Source organism: Triticum dicoccoides, chromosome 5A (assembly GCF_002162155.2).
Source record: "Triticum dicoccoides isolate Atlit2015 ecotype Zavitan chromosome 5A, WEW_v2.0, whole genome shotgun sequence".
NCBI classification, from domain to species: Eukaryota; Viridiplantae; Streptophyta; class Magnoliopsida; order Poales; family Poaceae; genus Triticum; species Triticum dicoccoides.
In genome coordinates, this window is record NC_041388.1 from 397,371,403 (window position 1) to 397,381,931 (window position 10,529).

The 10,529-nt window shown below is 41.6% G+C and overlaps 1 protein-coding gene across 1 annotated transcript; it reads left to right on the forward strand.

Moving 5' to 3' along the window:
• The first annotated feature begins 1,747 nt into the window (after window positions 1-1,747).
• LOC119301785 (protein disulfide isomerase-like 2-3) lies at window positions 1,748-7,138 on the forward strand. Its single transcript, XM_037578764.1, has 9 exons — window positions 1,748-1,940; window positions 2,024-2,182; window positions 3,259-3,372; window positions 4,204-4,388; window positions 4,984-5,083; window positions 5,806-5,982; window positions 6,067-6,212; window positions 6,537-6,683; window positions 6,770-7,138. The coding sequence occupies exons 1-9, from the start codon at window positions 1,821-1,823 to the stop codon at window positions 6,942-6,944; spliced, it is 1,323 nt and encodes a 440-aa protein (XP_037434661.1). The 5' UTR covers window positions 1,748-1,820; the 3' UTR covers window positions 6,945-7,138.
• The last annotated feature ends 3,391 nt before the right edge of the window (window positions 7,139-10,529 follow it).

Genomic DNA, 10,529 nt, shown 5'->3' on the forward strand with positions numbered 1-10,529 from the left:
GGGCACCAACGAGACCAAAGGCTATGACCTTGGGGCCCCAGCAAACGGCGAAACAGGCGGGCATGAGGAGAAGAAGACGCTGACGAGTGGGCCAGGCAGCGAGTGAGAGCGTGTGTGTGAGCTGGCCTGCGTGCCGGGTAAGTATATTATGAGGCGTGCGTTAGCAAGTGAAGGTATCGAGAATTATTGTAACCGGATATTCTATCGAGAAGCTGATCTTCTCTGGCCTCCTCCTTCTCCTCCCTGCTACCTACTCCTCCTCCAGATCTAGATCAGACCCATTACAAAAGCCCACCAACACACCCGAAGCGCACTGCCCATAAATTTGAACAAAAACACGCCCGAGGCTCATATGCGCGACCTATAGCGACGATATGTCCTTGCAGTCTATTTATCACCTTAAGCGAGACAAGCACCAGCTCTCACTGAAGCTTTTTCGCCCCTCACGGCGTATTGGATCGGCCAATTTACATGCGCAACTTGGTAAAAAGGAAATGCGAGAAGGGAGGCAAGCACCAACTCTCGCTGAAGCTTTTTTTCCCCTCGCGACGTATTGGGCCCCGGCCCATTTACATGCGCAACTTAGTAAAAAGGAAATGCGAGAAGGGAAAGTTGGAGAAAAAGCTTTTTCTCCCCTCGCGACATACTGGGTCCGCCCATTTACATGAGCAAATTTATAAAATGGAAATGCGAGAAGGGAGGCTCGATTCTTGGTCTTCAGGTTGAACGCGCGCTGCGCTAGCCATTCCGCTCAACCTCCTTTTGCGGTAATAACAAGGGGTGCCACCTACTTGAGGCTACTCGAGCCGTATTCTTCGAGATTATTTCCTTTATTTTATTTTATTTCTTTTTATCCGTTTTTCTTTATTCTCCTTTTTCTTTATTTTATTTTGATTCTTTTTTCTTCTCTATTTTTCCATTCCTTTTGCATTTTTCTTTTGTTTCTTTTGTTTCTATTTTCAGTTTTCTTTGCTCTGTTGGTTATTATTCTACATTTTTTGTATATGTCAACAATATTTTTTAAATACACGTCTAACATTTCTTCTCCATTTTTGTTTTTTCTTATGTTTGTCTTTGTTTTTACTCGGCATTTTCGTATAGTTCAAAAACACGTTTTTAATAAGTGATCAACATCTCAACATTGACCGAACGCTTATTCAACCTTTTTTAAATACTTGTTCAACATTTCCAAATGCACGTTCAACGTTTTTTAAATAATCATTCAATATTTTTTAATATTTATTTATCAATTTGAAATACTTGTTCAACATTTCAAATACTTCTGCAACATTTTTGAGTACTTGCTCAACATTTTTAAATACTCGTTCAACAATTTTAATACTTATTCAAAATTTTAAAATATTTGTTCAACATTTTCAAATATTTTTCAGCATTTTGTAAGACTTATTAATTTTTTTACAAATACTTATCAACATTTTTTAAATTTATTTTTTAACAGTGTCTTTCGTACATATATGTATAACCATATAGGTCTACCAAAAATGTCTACCCAGGAGTGTCTGAACAAGAAGACCTTTTTTTTAGAACACTCCCGTGCACCTTCCTCAAAAAAAAAAAAAACCGTGCACCCAGTCCTCCAACCATGCCACGGTCGCGACCAATCCCGTCGCGCCAAGGAGGCGAAACCATACCGACGTGGCAGAGCACCAGACGTGGACGCGCACGATTGGTCCGCACACGCGTTCGTCTCCTCTCTCGCGAGCAAACTTAAATCCGCACCACCACGCCCCGGTGACGCAGCCGATCGATCGCCACCATCCAGCCCCCCCTCCGGCTTCCAGAAGCTTTTCAACGACGCCATGCGTCTGGCCATCCTCGCCGCCGTCCTCCTCCTCCTCGCCGCCGCGGCCTCCCCGGCCGCCGCGCTCTACTCCGCCAGCTCCCCGGTCCTCCAGCTCAACCCCAACAACTTCAAGAAGGTCTCGCTTCTCCCCCGTCGCCAGATCGGCCCTCCTCCCATTTGAGCTCCTCTCTGACCGTGCCGACATTCGCTTGCGCGCAGGTGTTGAACGCGAACGGGGTGGTGCTGGTGGAGTTCTTCGCGCCGTGGTGCGGGCACTGCAAGCAGCTGACGCCGATTTGGGAGAAGGCCGCCGGCGTCCTCAAGGGCGTCGCCACAGTCGCCGCGCTCGACGCCGACGCGCACAAGGAGCTCGCGCAGGTGAGCACGGCCTCTCGTTTCCTTTTGACCCGCACACACTCCACATGTGCGTGCTGATCTGCTTGTTTCCTGATGTGATCTCGGCATCGGTAGCAGCGATGTCACAGTAACTTATCGATTGTTAGCGTATAATTGCTTTACTGGCGCATCGGCCGTGCAATTTTGTTGGATAGAAAGGCATTAACCAGCTCAGTACCAAAATTATGCACTTGTAGTGGGACATTGTAGTTCAGACAGTAAATTTTACTAAGATGCTTCGATGCTTTTTATATAGTAAATGAACTTGAATTCTGCTGAAGAAAGACACAGTTTGATAAGGGCTTATCAGTAGTCAGGATTTGGTCACTTGCTAATGCTGTTTTGGTATCCTCCCAGTCCCATTTGATTACTAGCCTGGTTTTGTTTTCATCCTCCAAACCATCTCGTGTTCCACATGTGCATTACTATTGATGGTTGTAGGCTATTAACTACAGCGTGGTTTTAAGTTGTGTTTAGCGTAGCAGACTGATAGTTAGGGCCAGAGGAGTGAACATCAAGTCTATATTGTGGCGATGAATACAACAACAACAACAACAAAGCCTTTAGTCCCAAACAAGTTGGGGTAGGCTAGAGCTGAAACCCATAAGAATCTCGCAACCCACTCATGGTTATTGCACATGGCTAGTTCTTTGTTGATACTCCAGTCCTTCAGATCTCTCTTTACGGACTCCTCCAATGTCAAGTTCGGTCTACCCCGACCTCTCTTGACATTATCAGCACGCTTTAGCCGTCCACTATGCACTGGAGCTTCTGGAGGCCTGCGCTGAACATGCCCAAACCATCTTAGACGATGTTGGACAAGCTTCTCTTCAATTGTGGCAATGAATACTTTAGTTAAAACTAACTTAGGCAACATGCATCTGGACTACTTTCTTTCGCTTTCCTCTACAATTGTATGCCTGAGTCACTTCTTAAACAGTTTATATTCTAAATTGATGACAATAACACAAAATTTCTGGCTTTTATAATTAGAATTAATAAATACTTTTATGGAATGCTACTAATACAGTTTGTGATGAATTATGTTACTTTTGCAGCAATATGGAATACGGGGATTCCCAACCATAAAAGTATTTCTCCCTGGCAAGCCACCAGTGGATTATGAAGGCGCAAGAGATGTAAAGCCAATTGTAAATTTTGCTCTGTCGCAGGTTAGTTGCAGCAAACCCTATTTGTCTTGCAATTCTATTTTGCTCCACTAATTTGCATGATATGTTCTCAATTGCATTTTCTTATGTTGCACAAGTTCTTTATACTTTTGATGTGATGTTTCCTCTGCTACTCCACCAATATGTACATCCTTTTCCCCGGAGACATTATCTGTTTTATCTGAATGTGAAGAGTAAAATTTGTATCCACTTAAATAACTTTGGATCTTACAGGATGTGTAATACTATGAACAACAAGTGCCATCTTTCTGTTGGCTGAAAATGGTGTCTTGGGTAGCCCATGATTCTACTTACCAACTTCTCCTAATGACTTTGAGGCAGCCACTCTGCATAGCTTGGCATGCAATGATCCTTCTTACTCCGTTTTTACTCTTCTCTGAAGTTTAGTAATTACTCTTTACACTAATGTTGGCTGACTTGAGTTTCTTCAACATGTCATGTGTTTCAATTTAATTGTTCGTTGTTCATCACCGTTGCATGCTGTGAATCGACAATCTTCGTTCTTTATATTGTATTATTTTGCACTCCCTCCGGTTTGGTTTATAACTCAGGCATGGGTTTTTAGGTCTTCAATTGAACTAGGCAAACGTTTATATGGATCAGGGGAGTATAAGAAATATATCTTTTGATTCTAACCATATAATTTGTGATATATTATACATGTTTTATTTGCCAAATCAAAGACCTTTAAACCCTTATACCCGACTTATAAACCCAACCGAAGGGAGTACGAATTTGTCAGTTATGTTGCAAAAGTTGTGAGCTTCCACTTTCATTACAAGGTAAAATATCTGTTTGTTTTATGATGCACAGGTCAAAGGTCTTCTCAGAGATAGGTTGGATGGTAAGACATCAGGAGGTTCAAGTGGCAAAACCTCTGGTGGCTCAAGTGAGAAGAAAAATGAACCAAATGAATCAGTAGAGTTGAATTCGAGTAACTTTGATGAACTCGTCGTCAAAAGCAAGGATCTTTGGATTGTGGAGTTCTTTGCACCGTGGTATGTAGCTGAATACCCATATTGTTCATCATGTTAATCGATTCTTTACTTGCTATTGGGTGTTTTCTCCAAACTAAGAGAATTATATACATAATTCTGCACGATGTAGTCATCTCTTATTAATTTTTATGTATACTCTAGCACATTCTTGATTAACTATAGGGCTTCAGAAGAGTTATAACCAAACCATAGAAATTTGAGTTTGTATGGTTGTATGCATCTGAGGATGCAGAGGCTAGGAGGTTTAACCTTCCTTCTCAAGAAAAAAAGAATATTAAGTTCGTGATTTTGGTTGACATATATGAGGCCTACCTTGTAACTAGACTACACGAGCTCACATGATGCTAAAGTAAAGTTGATGCATCCCCTTTCATCGGTTGCCAATATAGAGAGATAAGCCTTTTCCATGGGATCTTGCTTGATTTGGTTCCTATGCTTAAGCTTTGTCCGATCTCCTACTGTTCGTACACGTTATCACATTTTACAAGTTAATCCATTTGTTTGATGTATTGGACTTTTAGTATTGTATTTCTGCTACTTGTCTGTTGAGAATAAATCCTGTTAACTGAATACACTTTTCGGCTCATCAACTAAGGTGTGGGCACTGCAAGAAATTGGCTCCTGAATGGAAAAGGGCTGCAAAGAACTTGAAGGGTCAAGTGAAACTAGGCCATGTTGATTGTGACTCTGATAAGGTACGACCTTGGGATTATATCCTCATTTAACATTTTCATCTTCTGGTTGAATTTTGTCCTAGGAAAAAAATATTTCATGCCAATATTATAGGTTAAATTTAATAATGTATTTGCCATACTAATGAATCTGCACTTTGATTTCACTAAAAATTGAAATTATACAAGGGAAATTGTTGTTGGTAACATTTGGTTTGAAAATCTTGGCGAGTTCTTGGCATTCTTGTGACCAGCAAGACTGGAATGAAGTGTTTTTTTTCGCAGTTATTGCAATATTATAATGAAACTAACTCAGCAATATCACTTTGGGGTCACATCATAAATTTGCATATCATACAAATGCTGGAGTGTGGCAGCAAATAACTATGGTTATCTTGGAAATTTTATCGAGGAAAGCTTCAGTTGGCTAACTTATCCATGAGCCATTTGATTGAGTTGTCGCCTATGTTTTGTATGAGGTGCCTTTTTAACATGATGACATGATAATACTACAATACTTTGAACTTTAATAGGCCAATCAGAAGATTCAACTGAATTACTAGGTTTGAATGATTTTCCGAAATGTTTCAGGCAGTGTATCAGACTATCAGAATAGTTAGAGTTGAAACTCAGACATTTTGAAAGCATGCATGCATGTGCCACCAAATAGTTCGTTGGGCCTACCATGCAGCTTCTTTCTCGAGTGCATATTGCAAGTATATATTTTTAACTTGTGATTTTTGCAGTCCTTGATGAGCAAGTACAAGGTAGAAGGTTTTCCAACTATTTTGGTATTTGGTGCCGATAAGGAGAGCCCATTCCCCTACCAGGGGGCTAGAGCTGCTTCTGCCATCGAGCCCTTCGCATTGGAGCAGCTGGAAGCGAACGCTGCACCACCTGAAGTTTCTGAGTTGACTAGCGCGGTAAACCTTCATGATATTCACAATATTTCTGCAGATCAAGTAGTGAATGATTGATGTTCTGATGTGGGGTTGGCTTTTCTTTAGGATGTGATGGAAGAGAAGTGTGCTTCTGCTGCCATTTGCTTTGTGTCTTTCCTTCCAGACATCCTGGACTCAAAGGCAGAAGGAAGAAACAAGTACCTTGAGCTGCTACTTTCTGTTGCTGAGAAATTTAAGAAGAGTCCATACAGGCAAGTTGTCAACTGATCCAGTTACTTGAATTTAGCCTACATCTGTTTTTTTTGTGTGAGAAATGCACGCAGTTTCTAATTAATACAGCTCGTTAGTGAGTTGAACGAAAAAACAATGAAGTGTAACATTTGGAAGCAACTTGTTTGTATTCCACATACATTAAACAATCAGATCAAATGCCTTCGGCATTAACAACTTGTTTGGAAGCAACTTGTTTGTATTAAACAATTAGAGTATATATCTAATTTGAGCATTTTGTGTTAAAACTTCCTGATTGTTCTTGAGATGGACCATACTGAGCCAAGGATAGCGTTGCTTTGCAGTTTTGTCTGGGCAGGTGCCGGCAAGCAAGCTGATCTGGAGAAGCAGGTCGGAGTCGGTGGTTATGGGTATCCAGCCATGGTTGCTCTCAACGTGAAGAAAGGCGCATACGCTCCACTTCGTAGCGCCTTCGAGCTCGCCGAAATCACGTAAGCTCCCTGTTGCCATGGCTTCGATCGTTGCATTAGGTTCAAAAATCAGGCACACGATTAACAAAAAAGAACGTCTCCTGCAGCGAGTTTGTGAAGGAGGCGGGGCGCGGCGGAAAGGGCAACCTTCCTCTGGAAGGCGCCCCGACGGTCGTAGAGTCAGAACCATGGGACGGCAAGGACGGAGAGGTCATCGAGGAGGACGAGTTCTCGCTCGAGGAGCTCATGGCCGACAGCTCTGCGCCCAACGACGAGTTGTGATTTCTCAAACCGTCTTAGCGTTTAGAGGAACACTGATGCTTCACTTGCTCTGATGTGTACACTGTACAATTTGGACGGACAATTTTTGGAATGCTTTTCTTTTGTCGACGTTAGCAGTATTGTGGGAGAAAGCTCTGATGTGCAAGGTGGGGTTGGGTGTCTTTGCCCCTGAAATAAAACCGGTTCTGATTTTAGATGCTTGTCCATCATTGCAGTTGCAGGAGAGGCAGATGACGGAGCATTCACTGAGTCTGCTCTTTATTTAAGCGCTTTGGTACGGCTGAAATCATTGGCGTTTTGTCTCGCGCGCTTCGCGAGGCTGCCGATGTGCCGGTACAGTACTACCCCTGTCGCTCCTCAGCGTCAGCGTCGGCCTTGCCGGCGAAAGAATGCGTTTTTGTCCAAAGTCACCGGCGTCCGGACGTCATTGACAGGATCCTTCGAAATTTAGTACTCCCTTCATTTTTATTTACTCTGCATATTAAAGTTGACTGAAGTCAAAGTTTGTTAAGTTTGACCAAATATATAAAAAAGAATATAAATATTTATTATAAAAAATCTACATGATGTGGAAGTACATTCAACAATGAATCCAATGGTATTGACTTGTTATTGTATATGTTAATATTTTAGTTTATAAACTTTGTAAAAATTTATAAAGCTTGACTTTGACCAAAGCTAATATGCGGAATAAATAAAAATGGAGGGAGTACACGACTTATAAAATCTCTCAGTAGGCTGCACTACGCCTCCGGAGAATTATCTTGTCAAGGAAGACTCGTGCTGCTTGAGAAAGTGACGAGTTACTATTTAAACTAGGGATGTTTATTGCACAGTGCACTCACTCCACCCAGAGACAGTGCACTCGCCCTCGCCATGCCTGGGGAAGCATACGGTCAGAAGCAAGTTGCAGTAAAAACTCAGTAGAAATCGCTTTGATTATGTTTTAAAAGTTCTAAAAAGGGTATTATGTTAGAAAGATGATGTTCCATAAACTTGTGGAATATGAAGTTCAAACTAATTCATGAAATTGGTTGTTATGTACTATAAATGATGATGTTGCACTTTTTTGTCACTACCGCTGAATTTGCTTTTTCATACCACGTAAATGATTTTGATTTTGAACTAGGAATCTTATAAGTTTGCAGAAAATAACCTCCTCAGCATACTGCATATTTTTCTTGAGAATGTTATAGAAACCTTGAACCTTAGTTTTTACTTGACTAGCAAAAAGACCCGTGCGTTGCAACAGGAGAAAAAAAATCACACACTCTTAATTTACAAAAAATATTCTATAATCTGAGAAGTTTTAGCTATTTTTTAAATACATGAAGAGTTGTTAAAAAGATACATGATTTTTCAATCTTAAAAAGAGATTATTTTTGTCTGCAAAAAACATTTTTGTATAGTCTCCTGTTGACGCGTGTACTTGCGCCCCTATTTCATCACTATTTCTTGCCATACATGTCATAGGTATTGCTCCTTGTTTCATCACTATTTATATCTTATCAAACTTGTCTTTTATTTTTTATTTTTTTAATGCATGCCTTCTTTTTACTTTTTTTTCATGCATGTCATCTCTTTTTTCTTTTTATATATAGGAGAATAGCGCAACATCTCATCTTTATCGGATCTTCTCTGCATTTTCTCTTTTATTTATTTTATAGCAGACATCCCATCTTTATTGAGTCCTTCTTTTATTTTTTTTGTCATGCATGTCCTTATTTATTGGTTGTCTCTAGCAAATTTATCTGAGGTGTTCATGTCCAATCCTGATTTTGCTGAGGTGTTTATCCCCAATCTGAATCAGTATCGGTATGGAAAAAAGACAGATAATGCATTGTTGATTAATATTGCAGCTTAGATAGTATTTTTTTAAAAATTGCTAACAGGTAAAATAACATCGTATTTAGATTCTACATGTTTTTCTAATCAAATTTCATATATAGCATGTTAAATTTCGAGTTACGGTTTAGAAGATATGAATATTTTAAAAAACATCTGATATGTACTGCAGGTTTAAAATCAAAAACATTAGAGGGTTTCTACAAAATAACACGACGGACTAAGAATACTTATTTCTTTTATTAGTAGGTATAGATATAGATTTTCATTGGTTCCTCAAGCCTGGGTTGGTGGATAGTGGAATCTAACGGAAGCAAAGCTATACTTGGCGTGAACCGACTTGAAATCCTATAACATTATATTTCACCCGCGCCGGAATCAATAGTCATTGCTTTGCGGTTATTTGTTTCAAAAGCTAAATAGTGCATGTTTACCCTGGAAGGATGCAGATGCTCCAAGCCTTGAACTACGTTTTTCTATGTGGCTGATTTGCCATAGTTTTTTCAACAGTGTCGCATGTTTCAATTGTACCTCCCTTTTAACATGATTGTGTTTCAAACGCACTTTTTCGACTATATCATGTATTTTAATTATATATTTTTAATCTGCATCATGCGTTCTTACGAAGGGGTTGAGAACCCTGGACTTGCTTCCTTAATTGCGACAATCAGATATCAAGTAGGCAGGGAGGCTTTGGGACACGCACCAGGAATGACAGTCTCTAGATAGAGGATGAGGGGACGCATGCCATTTGTGGCGCCTCCTTGTTGTAGTGGCGCGGGTTCTGAAGATCTACGACGATCTCATCGGCCAACTTATCAGATTGGAGGGTCATGATGTTGGTTCGAGGGCATGGAACTAGCACGGTGGTTTCCTAAGAGCATCTTCAATAGATGATGCAAATTTGGAGATGTAAACATTTACATCTTCAAAAAGTGCCTTTTGCATCTTCAAAAAAGGACCAACTCCAAGAGATGATGTAGGAGAGAGATGTAAAAGCAACTCCAATAGATGATGCAAATGGAGATGTAAAATTCAACTACTACTTCATTTCAACATAGTTCAAACTACTTCATTTCAACATAATTCATAAAATTCATACATAAATAAACGACTAGCACAACTAATCCAAACTACCAGTCGTCCGAGGGCATCCAGTACTCCTCGTCGTCGTCATCTGAGAGGCCCCAGAACTCCTCGTCGTCCTCATCCGAGGACTTGATGGGGATCACCGTCGAGGGGCCGGCCTCGTCCTCCTTCACCTCCTCCTTCTCCTCCTTCTTCTGCTCACCGTCGTGCTTCCAGAAGAACTCCTGCTCAACCTGGATGTACTCCGGATGCTCCCGCACAAACCTCGTCATTGCCACCTCGTCTCTATCCCCGGGACTGATGACAATGGCTGGCCTCTTCTTTGACTTCTTCGCCGGAATCTCCTTCATCTGAATGCCATGCGGCACGAGCATCTCCGCATCTGCCCGGGTCTCGATCTCCGGGATGTTGAGGTCGAACTTTGGCCTTTAGGCATGCCACACCGCCACGTCGTGGGCATGCGTGGCCTCGCCGGTGGTGAGGTAAGTGCCGAGCCTAAAGCAACGGCCGGTGTCGGAGAACTCCACCCCAAAGTCACCGGGCGGCTTGGCCCGCACACCGAAGAACCCGGTGCTGCTCTTTGGGGTCTTCTTCTGCGGCATGGCGGCAGTGGTGGATGTGGGCGGACGGCGGCCGACTCGGCGATGGGGC